General features: G+C 37.9%; 1 protein-coding gene across 2 annotated transcripts in view; it reads left to right on the top strand.

Moving 5' to 3' along the window:
- FBN2 (fibrillin 2) overlaps positions 1 to 24,461 on the top strand; it is a 118,415-nt gene that overhangs the window by 618 nt on the left and 93,336 nt on the right. Inside the window, exons 2-6 of one of the 2 annotated variants that reach the window (XM_048292562.1) lie at positions 550 to 632; positions 3,957 to 4,055; positions 4,567 to 4,662; positions 7,041 to 7,136; positions 21,925 to 22,122. In XM_048292562.1, the coding sequence (XP_048148519.1) occupies positions 550 to 632; positions 3,957 to 4,055; positions 4,567 to 4,662; positions 7,041 to 7,136; positions 21,925 to 22,122 (572 nt within the window). The remainder of the gene's footprint in view (positions 1 to 549; positions 633 to 3,956; positions 4,056 to 4,566; positions 4,663 to 7,040; positions 7,137 to 21,924; positions 22,123 to 24,461) is intronic. The other variant, XM_048292563.1, reaches the window with a different exon arrangement.

The raw sequence follows: 24,461 nt of genomic DNA, 5'->3' as shown, positions 1-24,461 counted from the left end.
GACCCCATTGGGCTCCTTGATCCAACACGTCCCAATACTGAGATACTTTGACACTCACTTTTTTTTGGCTTCTGCAAAGAAATGGTGCAAAGTCTGTTTGGTTTTCTTCTTCTGATGTTTTGGGGACTTCTTGCTTTTTTGAGGTTATGTGTCTTTATGAGCAGGGATCTCTTCTGTCCTGTGTGAGATGACAGCATGGAGCCCGTTTTTATAGCAAGGCTTCTCAGACTTTGTATGAATGCAGAATCAAACTCATCCCTTCCATATCCTCAGTTGTTGCAACAAGGATGAATAGTGGCCCGGTCTTGCGTCATTTATCTCTCCTCTTCATACTAATCAGTTGAACTAACCCAAAATAAAATGCCTTGGAGGAAGATTTTGTTCCTTTGGGGAGGATTTTTTTTTTTGTAGACAACTTTGCTATGTTCTTTTTTGTTGTTTGTTTTATGCAGCTGGATTCTTCCTGTACCTGTGTATGTAAAACATTAAATTCTCTTTAGAGTGGTTCATATTTTCCCATACACATTTACTGCTTTGTCTGTGTCGCAGGCCAAATGTGTGTGGCTCTAGATTTCGTTCCTACTGTTGCCCTGGATGGAAGACACTTCCTGGAGGAAATCAGTGCATTGTTCGTAAGTGTGACTCCAAGCTTCTACTGCTCAAGGGGTAACAATAAAAGTAAATATTTTTCTACGAGTCACTGATCCATTCAGTATGAGAAAAGCCAATTCAGTTCTGTGTTTCACCTTACTTTTAAAAATAAGAAAAGGAAAAAAAAAACCATAATGGATTTACATGTCCACATTCCTTGTAACTGAAGGGCTGCCCAGTGACCTTGGTGTGTTTATAAGAGACATGTCACCACCTAGTTTTTTGAGAAAACTGACGACAACGAAGGAAAAAGGAAAAAAACTTTGTCAAATCAAATACTCAACTCTAGTAACAGAGGAAAAAAAAGCCAAAGGTCTTGATATAAGCAAATCAGATCTTGTTCTCTGAAACTTGGAATTACAATCAAACAGAAAGCTTCTTTACATCTCTCTTCTCTGTCATTTTTAGTTGTGTATTAATAGCTGTCAGGCATGTAGACGTGGCTACTGTCTGGTCATGGTAGGTACTGTGCTGACAAATGTGACTTTTGGCATACATGGCATGGCAAAAAAAAGAAAAAAAGCTGTGTGTGTGGGGAATATGCTCACTGGGGGTGATGTCTTAGGAGATGTTTACAATGAAATAGAAAATTAAGTTTAATTTTCTTTCTCATAGATTAAAGCTGATAGTAGACACATGCTTCCTTCAGACCTTAAATTTTTAGTTTGTTTCCACTCATTCTACCCTGTCACTGTCTGTTTTGTTAATAAGTATGCTCAACTTCAAAATTCAGGTTCACGAGCATACTGCTCTTTATGTAAGCAGTGGAGGTTTTTGTGATACTCCATTTGATAAACTGCCGACATGCAGGACGAAACTAGGGAAGGAAAGGGTGATAAGCCAAGGTCTTCCAAACTTTTGACCTTTGGTGGCTTTGTTTTTTAGGATTCCACACCTCTCTCACCTGTTCACATCTATTGGTTTTACATGAGTAAACTTGTCTTGCTAATATTGGGGATAACTGTGCCATGTATCACTTACTTTCACCTAAAGTTGACCCAGAATTTCCCAGCAAAGGATAACAGTGTCATTCAGAGGAAGATACTTTTATCAATGTCCCTGTGGAATAAAAGGATTTCATCAAAATGTTCTGTTCACATTCATAAACTCCTTCAGTACTGTCTTACTTAATGTAAAGTAGAGTCTTTAAGAAGGATTTAGGCTGCCTATTGCACTGTTGATAGGCTTTTCAGATTCAGCCATGTGTCCGGCTCAAATGTTATTGGGGGCTTTCAGCAATCCTTACAAGATATCATTAAATTGTGACTCTCAGTGCCTCTTAAACACCTTGGTCTCAGGTCTGTCCACAGCCAGAATAATCTTTGATGTATTTATTTATGTGCACAAAGGACACTTTTTAGCTCCTGCTTACTTATTGGAGTCTAATTGCAGCTTTCTAAGATGTTTAGAGGGTGAATAATTTTGGCAGACCATCTATAATATTGTCTGTGACACTTTTCTGTTGCTTTCTTTTTGGTGAATGTTTAAGTGTATACATTTCTGTGGTCACATTTAATGCCTGTTGAGATGATGTTCCCTTTAGCTAGAGTTCTTCATCTAGACAGAACCTCCTGCACAGGATGCTGGACAAGCTATCAGGTTTCTTATTGGAGGTGTGCTGATTATAATTGATGCATATTGCAACTGGTGTTCTTAAAGTATTATTTTATGAGGAGAAATCTATGAGCCAGTGGTAGATCAACAAGAAACCATTCTGACCTGACAGTGTTTCCAGTTGATGATGTGATGGTGGTTGTTGGTGGTCTGTGGCACATTTATGATTGAAAGTGAACTTTTATCTAAAAACCACAGGTCTGCTTAGGTTTACTCTTTTGCTGTATAGAATAAACTGTTCTGATGAAAGTATATTTAGGATATGCCTGAAAGTCTACAGCTTTCAATTGGTAAAAAAATTACTCCTGAACAGATAATAAAGTAACAAAATGAGCTAAATAGAAACCTTTCTTTATCAGGAGATTAACCTGTGTTGTATAAAGATGGATGGAACAGGAATATATGAAAACAGCCCTGTTTCCTGTGCTTGTCAAGTGCTCTAAATCCAAGTCCTATTTCTCACTTTTACTTCTGCTCATGGAAAAGTATTTCAAGTCAGTCCATGGTGTGTCTCTACTTCCAATAGCAAAATCCCACAAACTCTTTCACTTCTTCTGCCTTCACATTTGAGGCAAAGTTGTAGTGGAATTTAATGATAAATGTAGATGATGCTACATCTACATTTGAGTTGTGTTGGCAAGAGTTGTACTGAAGGTATTTGTTCCATTGTAGTCCTTCAGTGGAGAGGTACTGCCAGATTATTTGGTTCTCACAAAACTGTAGGCTTATTTACAAAGAAATTGTGATTCTTGGGGAGGTTTTTTTGTTTGTTTTGGGGTTTTTTTGCTGTACAAGTGGTTTGTTGCACAATATGTGTCTTTTTGAAGTCCTCCTGCATTGTGCTATAGTGGCTCTTACTCCTTCAGGCTGTCTTTTGATTAATTTGCTAGTTGAGCAGATTAATTTGATGTATTAATTTGGATCTGCTTTAGAATCTGTCTTTAGCCTTTTAGCTCTTTTTTTGTGGTTCTGTCACTACTTTTTGCAATGGAGCTGTGCTGGATGGTGAGTGAGAAGGGAAGGAAGGACTTTGGGACATCAGGAGGATGGCACAACATCAGGCACATGACACACACATATGGGGTAGACAGGCTTTCCTGGGGTTTTTATGGTTAGTTTCTAAATAAAAGTGTGAGACTACCTGTGTACAGAAAACTATGATTAGGGAAACAACACAAAATCTGCGAGGTCCAGCATTTGGACATTGACTTCACACAAAACTTCATTGGGTAAAGAGTGGATAATGTTAGGGGGGAAAAAAAAAAAGACCCTAAAATGCCTTTAAAATGGTGATTTTAAGAGTGAAGCCCATAGCATGAATTGGCATTGTTTATATTCCTTCAAATCTTGGACTGTTGGTAATGTTTTCCACAAGCCTTGTGGTCTAAAAGACCTATTTTTAATAATTTTACATTGCTTGCATAATTGGCTGGTATTTCTAATTAGGGAATGAGTTGATTACCTGGTTCCATTGGTCAGATCAGTGTTTGAGTATGTGCTTGATTTGATTCTGACTGTCTTCAGATTTGTCAAGAGATACTGATCATGCCAAAATTCAGTTTGCTTTATTTAACTTAAAATTACCTTTGCACATATAATAGCTGTCCCAATGAAGTGAGTTTTCAAGTGTTGCAGTTTAAGATTCAGGTTGCTCTTAATCCCTGTCACTGTCTTTCTGTGTTGCTCCTCAGCAATTTGCAGAAATAGCTGTGGTGATGGATTTTGTTCCCGTCCTAACATGTGCACGTGTGCCAGTGGGCAGATATCACCTACATGTGGATCAAAACCTGGTAAGGACTTACTGTGTTTTCATTAGAGATTTCATTTAAAGTCATTCTCTTTAAGTTTCAGTGGAAAAAATGCCAACTTCTTTAAAAATAACTTGTCATTACTGCATACATAAATGTAAATTATGCTTAAGTAAAATATCTCAAGTTCTTGATCAAATTTGTTATACCACATGTGCCTGTTTATTCTGTGTGGCAAATTTAAATAAAATGTGCTTAAAGAGAAAAGAAGTTTACAAATGAATGTGTGTGGTATTCACATTTTCATTGAGTCCAATTTGGTAAGAAATTAAGATTGTACCGTCTCCAATGTAATGAAAAGTTCTGAGTTGCTACATAGCAGTCGTGGAAAGCTCGAGAAAACATCTCCATGAGTCTACAGTTAAAATATATAACCTATATGGTACAAAGCTCATAATTCAGATCCCATTTCAAAGACCGTAACAACTCATTCTTTTGTGCCTGTTTGCTGCCCATTGTGTGTTTTTGGCTGATTTTGGGTGTCTCTCTGCAGCACAGCAGTGCAGCATCAGCTGCAGGAATGGCGGGACGTGCGTGGACGAGCAGTGCCAGTGCCAGAAGGGCTTCTCTGGGGCCCACTGTGAGCAGCGTAAGTCACTGCTCTGTCCCTTTTCAAAGCAAAGCCACGGGAGTTCTGCCAGCTGAACCTCTTCCTTTACTTAGAGGAGGAAGGTGAAGCAGCCAGTTTTCTGAAAAGCAGTGAAACACCTGAAAGAAATGCTGAGTTTGGCATATGGCGTTTAGCTGGCAGTCGGTTTGTGCACCAAGTGCATTTGTATTCTCTAAAATTCAAATTACAGATCGGATTCACCAAGCAGTTTTGGAAAACCCTTGGGGAGCAACATCACTATACATCCCACTCTTCATACCAGATGTTCACTAATTTTCATTCTCTTTAACAAAGTTTTCTCTACCTCAGAACAATAGTCTCACTGCTGGGTTGAAGCACGTTTTTCTGTTTTCTAGTTGTCTAAGGAAAAAAGAATTAAATATGGTTCAAGCTATTGGATGCCTTCTTGGGTTGGCAGACAAGCTAGAAAGTCAATTATTTGCCTAGCTTTACCTGTAACAGCACAGTGTTTACAAGCTGTAGACATTTAGCAAACAGCAAAAGTCCCGAAAGGCTGCAGGGATGAAGAAAGACTCAAAGCGTACTCTGAGGCCAGCTGACTACTAATTAGCAGAGAAATTAATTGCATAAAGTAGTCTGAAAGAACTAGAGACAAACAGAGGGCAGCTATGCAAAGACCAGACAGACTGAATATTGTGGAAGATAATTTTTTTCGCCTTAGTCATTTTTGTAAATGCTGAAAAACAGTCTTGTTCTTGCTTTAACTGGATAAAACTCTCTAAAATTTTAGCAAATAGTTGTAATCCTAAATTGTGACCCTAGTCAATGAAATTTGCTATTAAGAGTTGCTGGTCCCTTCCTGCTTTTGTTAAAGTATTGGGTCAACACCTGAATGCTCTGAGATGAGGCAAATTTCCAGTGAACAGGTGAAAAGATGATTGCATTTTCAAGTGGTGACCCTGAAGCAATCTAGAAAAATCTGAACAAACTCTGGAGATTGGTTTCAGTGTATAGGAGAGTTACAGTTTCAAGCAAGATTGAATATCTGTCTTCTAGAGAGTTGTAACAATGTAAATATGTTTTTATTTCTATTTAGAAAAATCTAATTGTATGTAATTAAATTAATTGTCTTGCTGAAGTGTTATTGTCCATTAATTCAGTGATGTAACACATGCAGCAAAATATCTTCATTTTATGTGTGCATTCTCAGTAAAAGGTAATTCTGTTTGCTGGTTCTTGGTAAGAAGTAAGGCTTTATCACATTTCCACAAAGCAATATATTTTATGCTCCCCAGTATGATACAGGAGGCATGTGTACCTTTTTCCAGTTTGAAATGATTACCTTCTCTAGGTTTCTGAGGTTCTTTTGCTAATATTCTTTTGGATATTTAAATGTGTTACAAATGCCACATTCAAACTGAGGAGACATGTAGGAAGGCAGCCTAAGGACTTCTAGACCAAAAAATTTAAAGTTTTAGAGGTTTTGTGACTGTGCTGTAAGCTGTAATGCTTTGATTTGGATCATGGGCTAATTTTGGACAATTTTGAAGCAATGAGCTTGAAAATAGATAAAATTAGTTAGTTAAGGCACTCTTTTAAGGTGTTTTGCAGCCTCTCTGAAGAACTGTCTTCCTTTTGCAATGAGACAATTCAGTGGTTTGGCAGAAAGCTTTGTTCTTGATTCAGACCATTGGTAAAGAGTATGAGTGGGTGCTCTGAAGTCCCACGACAATGAAGTATCTTCTTCATATAAATATACTGTGGATTTATAACCCTTTCATCCCCCAGCTTCCTCCCTCCCCACAAAAATTTTAATTTTTGTTGGAATCTTTAAAGAAACATTGTTTTTCCAGGTACTTAAAAGATGAGTTAAGTGGGTAATTATTTTCCCTTGCCTCTAAATATCACTCCTTCTTCCAGCAGTACCAACTCTGAGAGATGATTATCTGTCTCTTGGGCCCCTTTCTCTTCCTGAAAGGTTTGTTGCTCTTGTGACTGAATGACACAACTTAATATGCCCAAAACCCCTGTGAAAATAGTTGAGGTTTGATAGATAGCTAACTTCAGTGAGGGATATAAGTTCTTATGATTAGTGACTAAAGCTGCACAGCAGATTAAAATATACTGAGGTTAAACATCTGCTATTAATCTGTGCTGAATCTGTGCTAAGCAGCTGTTTGCAGTTAGCATCAGCAGGTATTAATGGAATTTGATTTGCACAGCCCTTCCTGATGGAGATGGTAGGAGAGAGATCAGCTTCATCTTCAGGCCTAGAAAGGCTTAGAGCAGTGGGAGAAAAACAAATATTTTTTTAAATGCTGCATATATTAATCTTGGAAATATCACCGCCATGACATTTTAAAACTTTTTGTTTGTTTGTTTTTTGTTGATTGAAGCTCTCTGTGAAAGTGGCTGTCAGAATGGAGGACGGTGTGTTGGACCCAATCGCTGTGCTTGTGTCTACGGCTTCACTGGCCCTCAGTGCCAAAGAGGTAAAAGAAATTTAAGTAGGGAAACTGTGAGTAGTTGTATACAAAAAATGCTGTGTGTACATGTTTTATGCTGTGTAGATTTTTGGCTGAGCCAGTAAACTTTCAGTAAGCCAATTATTTTTTGTAATTTTAGAAAGTGTCTTCCTTTTTTTTGTTTGGCAGATGCATTAAAAATTGACAAGTGCGAAGCCTAATTGGTAGGAATTTCAGCTAATTTAGGTTGCATATTTTGTTCTTATGATAGTTAAAAGATTAGCTGTCTTTTGCTTTCAGCTCCGTGAAATAACAATCCAGCAAAATTACTGGTGGTGTTAGGATTGTGTAAGTCTAGACGACTGAAGGATTTTTTTTCTGTATAATACCTCTTTCATGAGAGGAACTTGGGAAGTAATTTGCTCTGGTTAGTTAGGAGCAAGTCAGAGAAGGACTGAAAAAATAACCAATTACTATAGTACAGGAATCAGTTCCTAAGCCCATTCTTATTTCAGAATGCATCTTAGAGATGGCTTAACTTAGAAATCTGCTGAACAGATGGTTATAAACAGCAGTAAAGTCCCCTTGAAACCTTAAAAAAAACTCCTTAAGGTTGGATGAACTCAGGTTCCTCCACAAAGAGCAAGTTTTCTCTGTCCCTGGCATATTTGGTGGCTCTCCTATGGACTTTGTCCAGTGTGCCCATCATTTTCATGTGTTGGGAGTCCAGGACTGGACACAATACTCTGATGCAGTACCTGAAGTGCTAAAGGGAGGTTCAGGATCACATCCCTGTGGTTAATGCTGCACTCACCCTGAGACAGCCCACACACCTCCTTGTCATTCCTGTGCTTAGAAATGGCTGCCAAAGGGAATCCTGTGGAACTCCCTTTTCGAATTCAGCTCTAAAATGCTCAGAGCTTTGTATAAATTGGGGCAATATCTTGCACCTTTTTCTATGTTTTTTAATTTTTTTTTTTTTTTTACATTTGTTAACTGTGAAATGGAAATAATTTTCACAGAGGTAAAGGAAATAAAAACCCAAACACTGACAAAGCAGGAGTTTCTATTTGCTATTCCAGGATATTTTATATACCCACTAGGTATCACAAGCATGAGATGAATATAAAGGATCAGTTTGTTTGTCTCTAGCTGGTTGTTGTTTTCATTCTTAAAGCCTGATTTACAGTTTTCTGTTTACCCCATTCTCTGTAGTTGCTCCTTATGAAGCAAGCACAAGGACTCAGATCCTATATAGTTTGGTTAGTGGAGAAATATGAAGAAAAAAATTTTAATACTTACAGCCTTTTTATATCCATTCAGAGATATGCCTATTCAGAATGTATACCTGTCGAAAATCAGAGACTACTAAGTCTCTCTGTTTAGAATGGATTTTCAAGGGATTGGACAATGTTAGGTTAATTTATAGTTTGAGACTCACTTCTGATGGATCTTAATCACAAATTCTGCAATCTGGGCTATGTGTCCAAGATGGATTATAGTTACAGCTGAACTATGGCATGATAGAATTGCAATAATCAAAATTATTTCTTTTTTTTTTTTTTTTTAATTTAGTTGATTGCATTCAGACTTGCTTTTTATTTCTTGTCAGACAACTTGGTAAGCTTGCTTTTTGTCCCAGATAAAATAAATCATTCCTAGTTAAGATTTGCTTCTGTTTTCTGACTAGATTCAGGGCTGTTGAATCTTGTTAATGCATATGACAGACTCCAGCTGTGATGATGGCGCAGAGTTTTTAGTAATGATTTTTATACTTTAGATAGTTTGACCTTCAAAGTTTAAAAGATTCTAGCACATGTGGGTGTTGCAGCTTAACTTTTATGATGATAAAAGGGTTTTGGTTTTCTTTCTTACCATTCATTGTGAAGTTTTTAGCTGCAGAACTAAAGCCCTGTACAAGAATTTAACCATCAGTGTTTTGACATCCATATTTCCGAGCTGCCCTTGAAAGTCTTAGATTTTCAGTTTTCTGTAGAGTGCTCTTGTTCTGCAAGACTTCATCTGTGTTAAGTGGGCATTTGAAAATTGAGTTATTTCAATTAAAGATCTACATTTTATTGCTTGAAATTGGATGTAGCAAGCCAAATTTGCTTCTGTCACTGTCAATAAAATACAGCATATATCTAGCATACATAATTGCATATATAATAACTATTTAATGTATTTAATGTAATATAGTATGCTTTTACAACTTTGACAGGGAAAAGTACAATTTTGCCTGATCTTGGTGTTGCATAGACTTTCTCATCTTCAAATAAAGAAGTTACTAATTTATTTTACTGTTATTCAGTTAAAGAAAGATGACTCCTATAGTATATCTTCATAAGGACTATAAAAAGTATCTAAGAGCTAATTTTGTTTATGCTTTACATGAGGTGGAGTACATGAAAATACTGTAAGAGCTGCCTTAAATGCCTTCTTTAGTTTGATAGTAATTTGTAATTTATGCTCTTAATGTGATAGTTTATGCTTTCCAGTAAATAGCAGGGTGCAGTGATGTCTTCATCTATTGGTTACCATAGTTGCCTGTAGTATTTTACAGCAAGAAGTGTCTCAGTGGTTTAATTTTAAACTGAATTTAGCAGCAGTTCATAACTATTTAAGTAAAATTGTATAGTTTAAGGATATGGGAACTTCCCTTGCAAATTACATCAAAGTTATAAGAGATGTTGTTTTGTTATTTTTTTTACATCATTGTGTTTTAAATGCACACTTTTTATTGTTCTGTAATTTAAGTTCTTTAAAATTAGGTATTTTCTTCCTAATATAGAACATCTGTAGCTTTCCTTCAGCTTGGCCTCCCAGCCCAAGCTGTATGATAAAATGTGGCTGGTTTTTCAGCTATCTGGGCTCTGAGCAGACTAATTTCCGGGCTGGAGACAGGAGGCTGAGCAGTAAATAATGACTGGCATGATTAGAGTATTTAACTTGAGGCTTTCTGCTGGGCTAAAAAGAGAGCAACACCTGTTTGGGAGCTCCTGCTTTTTCTGATATGTACACTGACCTCTTATACTTCCCGTCAAACCTGGTCTTTGGTCAGCTGCTTGTCTTTGATTTGTAAGCACACAAGATCCAAGCTTTTTGTGTGGTGTTTTTAAAGGGGGGGGGGGGGGGGGAGGGAAGGTTGAAATTTCTGCAGTTAAGTTTTCCCAGTGAAAAGACTAGAAAAAAGAAAAAGCAACAGAATAAGAGGCCTCATTCTTAGTTGTACACATAAGAATAACTTTTTTTTCTAGCATGACCAATTCCTCTGGTTTCTCAATACTCTGAATGATACTTGTATTAGTGCTCATGGCCTGTGCATTTTTTAAAATTAATAATCTTTAGAGATATGAAGCTGTGGAAATGCAGGGATGTTTTCTTTCTTCTTTATCACGGGTTAAAGGGAGGAGGAAGTGGGAAAGGCAAATCCTGTCACTGATCTAAGTTTGCCTTCATCCCATATAGAGGGAGAAAGACGAGTTCTTACCCTGTAGTTAAGTGGCTCATAATGGAAGCAAAAGGGTTTGGAATGAGTAGAAATTTGTAGCTTAGGAAGAGCATCCTTTTGAAGAGGGAAGAGGATTTCAGGTAAAGCTATCAAGCTTTGACAGGTAAGAAACAGGGAAAAATAAGGAAATACAGTATTTGAATAGCAGCTTTCCAATAGCTAAAGGGGGCCTACAACAGATCTGGAGAGGGATTACAAGGGCAGGTAGGGATAGGATAAGGGGTGATGGCTTTAAACTGACACAAGGCAGGATTAGATATGAGATACTGGGAAGAAATTCTTCCCTTTGAGGGAGATGAATTCCTGGCAGAGGTTGTCTAGAGAAGCTGTGGCTGCCCCTGGATCCCTGGAAGTGTCCAAGGCCAGGTTGGACACTGGGGCTTGGAGCAACCTGGGATAGTGGAAGTTGTCCCTGCCTATTACAGGGGATTGGAACGAGCTGACCTTTAGGGTCCCTTCCAACCCAAACCATTCTGTGAGACTAAGATTCTATGAATATTAAATGAGAAAAAGGGTTTTTTCTTCAGGCTGGGAAGTGGATGGAGAAGCTTATCAACAGCACAGAGAAACAAGTAGGAGGAAGCAAAAAGCATCTTCAGTTAAAATGCTGTTAGTGTATGGTAACTGAGGCTAAAGAGTAAAGAATACAGAACTGAAGTGGATGCATGCTGAAGCAGCTGATAGGCATGGAGGATAAAAAGATGTTTGGGGGATAATACATGCAGTTAAAATCAGGCTAGTATAGCAAACTGTCAGAGATTTATATAGGAGTCAATACTTCTCTAATACACTTTTTTTATAAAGAAGAAATATATATATTTAGTGTGTAGTGTTGCTGAAGATGCTTGGTGTGTTTAAGTGACAGTGATCAGGTCTAAATGAAGCAAGAGAACTTCTTGCCATGGAAACTGTGACAGGTCATGTTCAGAGGTTTCCCCTTTGCCAGCTGTGGTTTTTTGCTGCACAAGTGGCAATAAAGCAACCTGTTCTTCTCATCTGGTTTACTTCTGTTTCCCCCAAACTTTGTTCAGGTGCTTAAATCAAAAATGTTTTTTTGATCAACAACTTCTTCTCTTTTTGTGGGAGTCTTGGGAAGGTAACTTTTTAATTTTGCTGTGGAGTTGGGTTTTTTTCCTTTATTAATGGCTGCTATCATCCTGAGCCAGAACAGAGGTTTTTTATGATCTTCCTGCTGCTTTTCTTTCAGTGTACAGTAAATGAAAGACTGACCTGCTATAAACATTAGTTTAATTCATCTTCAGTCCAATTTTAGCCTTTGAGAAGTGGAGCATGTGGTCTTGGGATATTTTCTGCCAGTTCATAAAGGAGGTGTGCAAGGCCTGTTGAGTGAAGAAAAAACTAATTAGTTTATTGTAGTATGCTCAAAAGTACACAGGTCAGTTCACAGGGGATGTTCATGGTCACTGAGGTAAATACAAGTGTTAAATCATCAACTTTAAGTCTAAATTAACTTTAGTTTAATAAAATGAACTAAAAATAAGTCAGCAGTAGTTTAAAACTGCAGATTGTGAATCTTCCTAAAATTGGCAATTTTCACCATTCTTGTCTACTTCCATCTCTTAAATTTTTTGTTAGAAAGCATTTCTGTCAGCTTTTCTGACACTTAGTGGAAAGCTGATTACAAGCAAAATGCCACAATGGTCATGTTGTTTTTAACAAAAGAAGGTTCAGTTTAGAATAAGAAAGCACACCTTTGATTTCTCTTGGAGATAATAAGGGATAACAATTCCAAATACCTGCAGCAGTAAGAGGCAAAGCTTTATCAGACAGGTAGGTACCTGATTCAGGACAGTAGGTCAGATTATCTGTGTTGGAAGAACCGGTTAGATATTTTGGGTGGTTTTTTTGAGGCTAGAGGTGTCACATTTAAGTGCAGTCCCTGCTCAGCAAGCTCCTTTTTCTGTTACAGGTTCTGACCTGTAGATACTGGCCCACATCAACCCTTGATGGATTACAGCAGGGCAGGTTCAGAAAGCTGCTTTCATGCTCTCAAATGTCAGTACCTGGTGGAGTTACAGGGTTCTGGCACTACATTCCCTGCTTTTGCCATCCACCATTATCTCCAAAAACAAGGTTTTCAAAGGCAAATGTCTACCTAAAGCACTAAAAACCCATAAGGTGCCTACAGAGTATATGTTTCCTTGTTGTTAGCAGGGTTTTGGAAAATTTCTGTCTTCTAGGTCTGGAGAGATTTCACATTTTTAGCAGTTTCAAAGGTTACATGGGTAATGCTAATCATGCTGATTGCAGTAGTGATGAAGAAAGTAGTGTGAAAAGTCAGTTACTCTCCTCTTTTATTTTTTACTTAAACCCCAGTATTTGAATGACACTCTGTTTCTTTGGCACCAGCAAAAGAAAAAGGTAAAAATCCTTCAATGCAGCAGCTTTGCTGCTTTTGAAGCACTTGAAATCCTCACAACTTCTCTGTTTGTTCCAGCATAGGACAGGCAAGTGCTAAAGTGTTACAGAAGTGGGGTTGTTGCACTTCGTATTAGAATTAAATGCAGAAATTTTATGCCTTTAAAATAGGTCTACAAAATTAAAATGAAAATACAGCTTTGTTCCCCTCCTGGAATGCCCCTCACCAGCCTGGTAGGGTGCTGTGATCATCACTCTGTCTCCTGCTGGCACAGAGATGTTTGTCCTCTGCCTCTGCAGTTCCCAGGGCAGCAGCTGAAACCAATGAAAGCAGATTTTTCGGGGGGGTTTACTCCTGCACTGCTAAGTCTGGTGGAAACCCCAGAGAAGCTACTGGGGAGTTCTGATTAGGAACAGAATTCAGGTTGAGAACCAGTGTTTGCAGTTAAATATAGATATCTTGGTTTTGGTACCTAAACGACATCTATGAGAGCTAAAAAAGGGCAACTGGAAGATCATGGATTTATAAAATCACAGAATGATTTGAGCTGGAAGAGTCTTCAAAGATCATCTTGCTCCAGCTCCCCCCGTAACGGGAGACATGTTCCAAGGTTGCTCCAAATCCAGCCTGGCCTTGGACACTTCCAGGGATGGGGCAGCCACAGCTTCTCTGGGCACCCTGTGCCAGGGCCTCAGCAGCCTCACAGGGAACAGTTCTGACAGTGAAGTATGGCATGACAGTTATTTACCAAAGAAAATGTTTGATTCTAAACCATTGTTCAATTTAAAATGAATTAAGTATTAAGGCGTAAAATTCTGTAAATTGGATCCGCTTTAAATTTTCAACTGTATCTGTCTTCATAAGCATTAATTGTGCAGTGTCTTAAAACCTATAGTTGCTATAATAAAAATATATGGAAAAGAGTAATCCAGGTATTATCAGGGGTAGTTTACTGAAGCCAGTAAGGAGCACATTGCATCCAGGGTTGCAAAATCATGGAGTGTCAAAACTAAACTGGTTTATTCCACCTCAGACTAATAACTTGCTATATGAGAAACAGGATTGTTTCTGTAGTGAGAGGATATATAAATTCTCTTAATTATCTTCTTTCTTATATTTTCTTATATTAAAAGATACTTAGCTGTATAATGTTTCCCTGAAAATCTTGTATAAGCCCAAGAGGTAAATCTCTTAAAGCCCTCTGGTTTTGCTGAACAAACCCAAAAGATCTGAAGAACAGAAACTGTGCTTCTGCCTCTACACAGACAGAACTCTAGTAAATAGTAGCTGGCTGGGTTTTTAGTTTATTATGAACTCAGCTTATCACAGTAGTCTAGACAGTCATCTGAGGAAATGTTTCTTGCAGTTTAAATATATAGAAATATTTAATTTTTTTTTCTAAGGGTAATGTGTGAAACAGTTGTTTTTCCTACTTAGGTTAATAATTGATGAGATTGCAGTCTGCTGCAATGCCTGTGGTTTTGGTAGGGTTTCTGGTCTACTGAGACTTTTTGCATGCCTTTCTAATTTATGCAGGAGTTGGTTATGAAATATTTTCCCTCCTCATTTTGTGAGTATGGGGCATTTGGTGTGAGGAATGCCACTGAACTCTAGAGTGGAAGGTGAGGGTGGAGTGTGGGACACTACACTGTGCCCTTTACGCTGTTCATCAATACTCTTTAAAGGGTGTCCTTTCTGAAGACTTCAATCTTTGATTTAAAATCTTCCTCTTCACTGATTCTGGGATTCTGTTCCTTTGGGGTTGAACTGAATAGCACTGACTTCATGGAGCAGGGAACCAAAAGCCTGTGATGTAACTCAGGTTTACATATTATGGGCAAGAAAAGTAGCATCTCTTATTTGCAGGCATATAGTAAGGTGTTGGCTTCTTAATTCCTGGGATGTGAAAGAATTAAGACCTTAATGTGTATCTGTCCGGCTTTCCAATGTCCAAATTTTGATAAGGAAGGTATTTTTGAAGGAGAAACATGAGAAGAAGGAGCATCAGGCAGCATGAAGGAGTTCCTTCACTTCTTTAGACATGTCACCAAAGCAAAGATGTACAAACATCGTATTAGTGTAGTTGGTATAAACTGCTGAATCTTGCAAAAAAAAAAAAAAAAAAAAAAAGTTTTGCTTTTTTGTTTCCCTGTACACTTTGCTCAGGGGTGATTCAGGCTGTCACTTCCTGCAATGACTGATGACTGGTATTTCATTGTGTGTCAGATTGTGTGCTCAGTGTTGGCTCATGGAGGGATTTCATTAGAGACCCAGCTCAGATGCCATCTTTATATAGTAGCAGGCCCTGTGGAAGCATAAGGAAATACATACATTTACAAAGAGCTCCATCCAAACCAAAATTGCACATCTTGCTGGAACCAAAATTCAGGAATACTTCGCTCCCAGCTTTTATTCTGTGCTTGAAATTTTCTATCATTCAGTGTATTATACTTCAGTTACACATGGAAATGTTTTGTTCCAAGAAGTCTTTAAGGAAATACTTGAATTCTGAAAGCCACTGAATTCCATAAATGACAAAAGTGAATTATTTCCATGTTTCTGTATTTCTGTGCTTTGTGTGTGTGTACTTTTCAAAATGTTTTGTGTATTAAGGTATTAAAAGCATTTTCTTCAATGTTCAGGTTGATTACACAAACCTGCATTTTATTTCAGAAATATTGTTGTTTATCTGCTATTCTGCCATTTTTACCCCATGTGCTTAGGTGTGTAAGAATGAATTGCTTTACAATTAAAAAGAAAAGAGTTTTAAGATCTGCAGGTATTACTACACTAAGATTTTATCTGCTTAAAACTGCCATGATACCAATTATATAAAAATGTCTGTGTGAACCATGGAATCATTGCTTTTGGAAAAGAGCTGCTGCTGCTGTTCCAGCCAGAGGAAAATGAGAATGTGCTTAGAAAGGGCATGACAGAAATACTGGTGGAACCTGCAATTTTACTAAAAGCTACTAAGCCCACACAGATTCCTGCATTGGTCCTGGGGCTTTTCTTTCTCTCATTTAGACCTGCCCTCCACTTCCTTTTCAGTTGTCAAGTGTGTATTGTAAAGTTACCCACTCAGTCACAGGAGTTTGTCTGATGGGAAGTTTTGCATCACAGGAGCTAGTCAGAAAAGATCATGTCAGACCAGTAGAACAGTAGTAAAATTTCAACCTGAAAATGGAATCTGTCAGCTGTATAAAAACATCCAAGCCTTCATGATGTATTTAACATCGACATTCAAAACCATTTTCCACTGAGCTGCTCTTCTTCTCTATTAGATATCAAAATAAACTTTATAGAAGTCATTGCTTCAGGTAATGACTAAAGAACCTACTAGGAATGTCTCAACTTTGAGTTACCAACAATTCTAAATGTTTAAAAGATTTTGGTGATCATTGTTTACATTAATGATAAACTTAATTGTATTAAATACTTAATTAAGGACTTTACACACAGGTTTCTTAATAAGAAAAAGTCAAGGGAAGGAGGCTTTGATTTTACTATTCAGGTTTATAAGAACTCCACAGTCTAAATAGCAGTACTGCTCACAGATTACTTTTTCCAAGAGAAATTAATAGCTTTGCCAACTCTCTTTCATTTTCCAAGAGAATCGTTCCTCATTTCCAGCCAGCAGTCTTTTTTACCATAACTTTTTGGATGTCACTTTTGAAAAAAATTATTTTTATTTATATTAATTGCAATTCACTTACCTTCACGTTACCTTTGAAATCTCCCTTATTGCATATTCTCAGTGTTGACAGCTAAGCCTTACTGCTAAAAAGCCCCACAAATTCTGTATAAAATTGATCAAAATATTGAAAGAAAATAAATTTTAGATAACATTTAATAAACATAAGCACTTTTTAAAAGTTTAAATAGCTTTTTGCATTACTGTGACTTACGATTTGCAGGAGTTGAGTAAGAGGAGTAATATTTACATATGCATGAATTTCAGATCTGTGCTCTGAACCCAAGGACAGTTATGAGTATTGCCAGCTCTTTCATACTCAGATGAAGAGGTCATGAAGGAAAGCCCTGATCTCCCTTTCTTTGGCAGCACCAGCTCTGGGCAATGCTGTCATTTATGCAGAGTCAGTGGGAGAACGGGGCGTGCCTCGCTCTCCATGATCCCATGGTAGGAGGCCATGGAATACCACGGCATTTCCCCTTGCAGGAAGATGGAGCTCAGCTACACTTTTATTTATTGAAACATTAAGATGTCGCATTGCAAAGGGGAAAATTCAGAGATTCATTGAAAAATCTCAACAGTAATCAACAAGCAGGTTCTGCAACAAGTAGCCATAAAGAATTTCAGATGTCTGGAGACCTCTGAGCGTTAGCAGAAATTACGGGGAAATTTGCCACCTGTCGGAGTGGTAATAAAGACAGTTGTTTCTCCATCTTGTTTCCTGTTGGAGTATCTTTTAGCAAAGTGAATTTAACCTAAGGCCTTTGCCAGTATGGACTTAATGTCTCCACTCTGAAGGTTCCATGACATAGAGTCCAGTCTCTTGGACTTTCACCCACTGTACTAATTTTTTCTTTTAGAAGAGAGTGAAGTTCCTGGTAATGCTGACAGTATTTAATTCCTTGCAGCATTCAGGTCCTATGTATTAGGTTGTTCATTTAATAATGCTGATGTATGAAACTGATTTTTGAGGTATCATTAATAACAATAAACTGTTTGCTCTACTTGAACCTGCAAATGAGGTCATGAAAGCTGAAGTTACTTATTTTCTCATCTATTCCTTAATATTTCCTAAATCTTCCTTAAGGGAGTGAGGTTCTGTGAAAAGTCCTATGAAAGGCAAATTTGTTTTGTAAGGAGGTGAAACACATTAATAAAGTGTTAGGTCTTGTTCTTTAATTGGCAGGGGTTGTGAAGGCCTATCTCAGACACCCTCCTTTACTCCTGATGTGATTCATATTTATCAACATGCTTAATATTTTCAGTATTTTGTTTTTATTAATAGAACTGTCAATCTTCTAAGTAGCTTCTAGTTAAAAATGCTTGTTTCCAGATGCATTGCTTCCTTATTTAGTTATGGTTCTGTGGGGTTCTGTTTAAATAAAAATGTTGGACTATACTTCACAGTTCCCTCCTGCTAAATCTTCCTAGTGCTCACAGACATGAAATACAGTATTCTGACAATGTGCTTTCCCCTTTTGCAGGCTGGGTGCAGGAGACTGGCATTGCACCCCTGTTGGACCTCACCTCATTTTGGTATTGGGAGCCTTCATCTAAAATTTCAGCCTGTGCTTTCCCACAAAAGGAGTCTCAAATTTTAATACTCTTCCTGATAACTTGCAGTGGACATTCCAACATGTGTAGTTACCTTTTTACTTTTCTTCATGCCTCACTTTTTCTCTTTCATGTTACCTGGGAAGAGGTGAAATTTTTATGGGCAGGAATTGTGACAAAATTCAGATAGAAATTGGCTCCTTACATGTGTACCAAAATATTTTAGTGTTTTGTTCTGAGCGACAGCAGGTGGTATTTGGGATGTTAAACATTATGTTTCAGGTTTTTAGCTAATGAGTGTTAGACTCAAAGGACATGTGGCAGACAGACTATTCCATATCTATTTACAGCAGGTTTTTTACACCTTATCTGAATCATTTGTTTGGCCAGAGGTACAGGCAAAAAACTAAAATAGATGGATACTGGACCATACCCAAGACTGGAGTTCTTAAAGTTGCTACGCCTTGTCTCAGGCTCCTGTCAACTGGCTTTTTTTTTTTTTTTAAATTACATGTAGAATTAAATTTTAAAAAGGAATTAATGGAAAAAATCCCGACAACCATCATAGTTGAATAGTCCCATTTAAGAATACAAAATACATACTTTTATGACAGAATAGAAATGTTGCAGCATAGTTAAATGTTAAAGTCCATGGTTTGATTTTTTTCTTGATGCCAGGAAAAAAGTACCCCTCATTAAATTTAATTACATTAACAATTTGAATTTTTGGTGAAGATTTTCATTCTTCAGGTCACGGTGCATATTGAGTATAATTTTCTGAAGTTAAAAAAAACAACTGTATAACACATGTGCTGAAGATCACTTTCTTTCACCAAAGCAGTTTCTCTTTCTAGAGTAACAAATGATTTATAACTTATGTTCAACATATGTTCTTTCTGGCAAAACTATTCCATCAGCAGTGCTGGCAAAGGAACAAATGAAGAAACACCTAAGAATAAGACAAGCAAACCCATATGGAAAAGATGATTGATTCATAAATGGGAGTTTTTAAAGTCTGATCAACCACTGCAATAATGTAGTCTGACTGGCTGTGTGAAACAATTCCTGAAACAAATCCACAGCTTCATTTGAAGCAAAAAAGTATCTTCAAAATAGCATCTACTTTTACTGTGTTTGCTTCCCACATGTAAAAATTTACTGTGTGACTACAGATCTTTGTGTAAACAGCTGAACTTTACCATTAACCTGAACATGCTTGCCTTCACTTTGTATTTTAAAATGCTATACTTTCCTCTTAGGATAGAAGAGCAGCCACTAGTCAGTCTCTTTGCATTTGGGCTTCATGTTGGACAAACTGAACGAATAAAGATTTTTTTAAATGGGTGCACTTTTTATGGATAATATTTTAAATTACAGTAGTATTTTAAAATAGGAATATTATTATAAAACATATTTCTGAATAGATACCTTGCTGCAGGCTTCTGCTGATGAATGTTGCTTGGTTACAGAATCTGAACATTAGATTAATGCATTCTCTGTTTATTAAGGCATGGGTAGGCACTTATGCACAGGTTTCCAGAGCATATATTTCTAATTAATAGGATATAGTAAGCAGTAGGTGTATTGCTATCACTCCTTCTTGTACCTGACTCATTCATATTCTCTTGAACAAACACACTGTAGAGCTTGGTTATATTCTCTAATCTTCCTTTCGAACACACTCTTTAAACTGAACTTTTCACTGCTAATTTTGGCAGAGTTTACACACAATCATTTTGAGTCTTATGGGATGGTAGTGGAACTCAGATACAATTCACAACTCTAGTTTGAGTTTGAGGTTTAATTTCCTCTGATTGAATTCCAAACTTCTTAATGTGGAGTATCTTTGGCCAGAATATTCCTGTGGGTCACCAGCCATTAAACAGAGAAATACATACTTTGAATTTCTACTCCTACTGTGATATCCAAAGATTGGTCTTACAGAAAATTGTATCTCAGAGAATTGCTGCTATAAAAACACAATACTGTCCAGCAGAACTACTTATTTCCTGAACGCGAATTGCAAAGTGAGCTGGGATGTCATGATTGTCAGACCTGCTGAAGGCGAGTGTTGGAAATCTGAAGATGTGTAGTAAGTCAATATTTGATTTCACTGTAGAGGGCATTCCCCCACGGAGAACTGAATTCCATCTGAGCGTATGGAGCAAGGACAGGATTTTCTTTTTATAATGTATTTATTTTACTCAAAGTCCAATATTTGCTGCTTGATGGGCAAAGTATAACTTTGAAGATTATTTTGTATTGATAATCAAAAAATATTAAAGTTTGCAGGCCTTACTGAGTATTTGAGATCTTCTAATCTTTTATCGTCAGGCATTTCTGTTGTGGGTACTTGTGAACTTGGTTGACTTTATTTAAAGTGAACAGCCCAGCTGAAATTGACTACCAATATGTATAAACAACTGTGCAGAAGTCTTTCCCAGACTGATACCTGGGTGACCCTTACCAAAGATAGAAAGCAGAACGTTGATTTCTGTTCGAGCTTTCATTTAAGAGCCCCGGAAGCTTAGTATAACATCTCACTGGGAAAACCATTTTTTTTCCATTCTGAAGATGTCGAAGTTCTTATTTCTTCAGGGTGAAAGTATGAAGTTATAGAAAGTAAGGGTTGTCCCATTTGTAGCTTGGTTGTGAGACCAGCTGCACCCTAATGAAAGTCCATGGAAGGCAATGTGTGACCCACACATTGCTATTGGAGTCTGCTTTTGATAGGAAAAAAAGAGGATGGAATAGTAGCTGGAGTAGCCATAACCCCACTGTTGTGCCTTCTTTCATGTGACTGAGTGAGAGATTTGCATTTTCTTCTTTTTTTCCCCCTCACTCTTAAAGAGTTTCCACAAGGATGTGAAATCTGGCTTAGAGCAACCATCTGTTCCTTATTCGTTCCTAGAGAATTTCAGTTAATTGTTGAACCCAGTTTGTGTTGACTCATAATGTAAAAAAAATTCTCTTTCTACAGGTTCAAACTTCATGAACTAACTATTCACAGGAATTCTACCAGAAGTGTATTTTCATATTGTTTCTCTGCTTTATTTAGTGTACTGCGTATGGCTTGGAGAGGTTTTATTGTCTCATGGTTTTCGTCTGAAAATAAGTGGTGGTTTGACAATTAGTCCTCTCTAGATAGCACTATTTTGCAACAGGCATTCCAACAGGAATGATGATTCTGTGACACTCTCTGTCATGGATCTTGATCAATGTGGAGTGAAAAAATGTGTGGCAGCTGTGGTCTGTAGCTCCCTCTCATAAATCACCGTGAAGTAGCTTAGGAACAAGAAAACCAGTTTCCAGTCCTTGTTTGCTTAATCTGATCTTCTCTTTTGTTTGTTTGTTTGTTTGTTTGTTTGTAAAATTCTTTTGCTTACTGTGGATTTTAGTGGATAGATTGTCAATGCTCAAGAGCAGTTTTGTGTCCAGCTGCTTTTTATTTACTTGTATCCTTCAGAAAGAAGTAACTTGAAAGGTAGGCTCACCTCGTGAAAATCATTACCTTCAATGGAAGGTGTCATGCAACTTCTGTAAGCAGTAATATGGCTTAAATTTCCGTGGAATTTTCTTAATATAGGTATCTACTGGATGAAAAAACAATTCCTTCTATAGTTACTAGTACAGTGCCTTGTATAATACAGTGAACTTTCCCTTTTTTCACCCCCAGATTACAGGACAGGCCCGTGTTTCACACAAGTGAACAAACAGATGTGCCAGGGCCAGCTGACTGGGATTATCTGCACCAAGTCCCTGTGCTGTGCCACCATGGGGCGTGCGTGGGGCCACCCCTGCGAGATGTGCCCTGCCCAGCCCCAGCCCTGCCGCCGCGGCTTCATCCCAAATATCCGCACTGGTGCCTGCCAAGGTGAGCCTCTCACTGAAACTCTGCCTGTGACAATCACCTTGGAAACCTTGCAGTCCCCTTGAAACAACATCACTGTTTTCCCTGTGTGTGGTCTGTGTCTTGTGATAAAATACGGGTGTGCTTTGCTGCTTCCAGATTTTTGCTGCTGTACGTAGAGAACAAAACATAAGTGGCCTGGAAAGAAGTGATTATTGATCAACACTAAGGAAAAATATTTGATGTTGCTTTTCCTTATATGTCAGAGATAGGCCTCTGCTTGCATGCAACAGTTTCTGTTTTGCCATTCGTCTTGAAGTGATTAGTATGTTTTAGACACTCTTTTCATAACAATGTCATGAACAGAAACAGTTTTCTACAGAAGAGGCACATGTTGCAATCTCCAAGTCAAGCTCCATTGTATGACTTGGCCACATACAAAGGGTCCTTGAAACTGCTCTGCCAGACTGACCCTGGCACAGCTTCTGGGTCTTCATTTGAATTATGTGAGAGATCAGTGGTGCTCTTTAGCACCCATGCCCACAATAATTGTGTTTTCTTTTTCTGACAGTTTATTCCCTGTGGCAAATAGTTTTAAGTTACCCACGTAACCACATTGCTGAATTCCACTGGGAAACATAGAAACAATGTGGTAGTCTACTTTGTGTGATGGATAAACAAAGGAAGTTTGAACAGCCATAAGTTTTGCTACATTTTGGACATATAACTGCTAAATAGGAAGCTCGGATTGTATTTGTGTCAGCTGGGCTTAGCATGCAGTGTTGCAAGGTGATGGCAAGGCACAGATGAAAAATGCTTGGCCTTTCTTCAGGGAAAAGGAGAGACAGAATTTCTTTATTTCACAGAATCATTGCCTTTACTTCCAGCAATTGAGACATTTTCTTTTAAGCTCTGAGTACTGGTCACTCCTCCTGACTTAAGCTCTGTGGTGTGAGCAGGTTGATGGCACAATGTCTGCTCTGTTATGAATTATCAGGCCACTTGCTGCAGGATGTGACACTTTTTACCTTTCCAAACTCCACATTACAGTGCAGAGTCTGTTGAAACAAGATCACAGAATCTCAGAATCGTTGGAGTTGGAAGGGATCTCCAGACATTACCCAGTCCAACCCCCTGCCAAGGCAGAGTCACCCAGAGCAGATGACACAGGAGTGTGTCCATGTGAGGCTGAAATGCCTCCAGACCTCCCTGTGCAGCCTGTTCTGGTGCTCTGCCATCCTCAACAGAAAGGTCAGAAGAAACCAAATGTTTTCTCTGATGGTTTTAGAAACAAATAGAGGTATCTGACATGCTTTTTAATGCTTTTCTTTCTGTTGAGGACATTAGATTTACAGAGACTTTAATTAAAGGAACACAAACCCCTTTGATATTCAGTAAAACTACCTTTGTAATGTATCAGATCAGGCTCACTCAGTCCATAATTTAAATGCTTGGCATTTTTGAAGTGAATGCTGACATCAGTAGATAGCCAGGTTTGGGAGTTGGTATGAACAACTCAAAATCAGTGGAACTTGCAAGCCTTGCTGTTGGAAAATGGGTCATAATTTCAGCATGTATTTGGTGTCAGTTTTACAAGATGTAGCTTAGTCTAAGTAGGAAGTTGCTCCTACTCTTCAAAGGATTTGCATGATTCAATCTTAAATGGGTCTTTAGTGCCTTTGGAGGGTTAATTTTATTTTCTGGATAAAGTTCTTGTATAGAGCACTGTAGTAGTACTTTTACTTCATTATTACCATGAATAGGTTTAAAAAAATCTAAGAGAAGCAAAGACAATCACAATTCAAATTGTTTGGTTGTGTTTCATTTTTTTCCCCCCAGAAATTTCTATTCAGTCATGTCTTAAATTGGAATTGTAGCTGTTCAGACATCCCTCATTCCAAGAATTCAGGCAGGAGGAACTTCAGTGTTCCACTTCAGTAAACTTTATTGCCACTGCTACATAGCCTTAGGAGCAGCATAATGGCAGAATCCTGAGTTGGACGTTTTCTCAGCTCCTCCCTGTATCCCTCAGCAGTCCCATTTCCCACCTACACCCTTTCCCTGCAGACAGTTAATTTTTTGCTCTAAGGAGAGAAAAGTGGTGATGGCTGAGTAGATTTTGAAAATAGGACAGTTGTTCTTCCTGCTGCTGTTGCTGACATTTTTAAGTGCATATAGCCATTACAGGAGATAACAGCCAAAAAAATCTGTTCTGTAGTAGGAATACACTGTCTAAATATTAAAAGCACTGATGTGGACTGGACAAGAGAGAGAAGACAGATGAAGGTTCAAGTTCACAATGAAGAGTGATGGGGTTTTTTTGTAATCTAGTGCTTGGTATTAATGTGTCTTAGTTACTGAAA

This window comes from Corvus hawaiiensis, chromosome Z, assembly GCF_020740725.1.
Source record: "Corvus hawaiiensis isolate bCorHaw1 chromosome Z, bCorHaw1.pri.cur, whole genome shotgun sequence".
In the NCBI taxonomy this organism is placed as follows: domain Eukaryota; kingdom Metazoa; phylum Chordata; class Aves; order Passeriformes; family Corvidae; genus Corvus; species Corvus hawaiiensis.
This window is presented reverse-complemented; position numbering and strand designations above follow the sequence as displayed.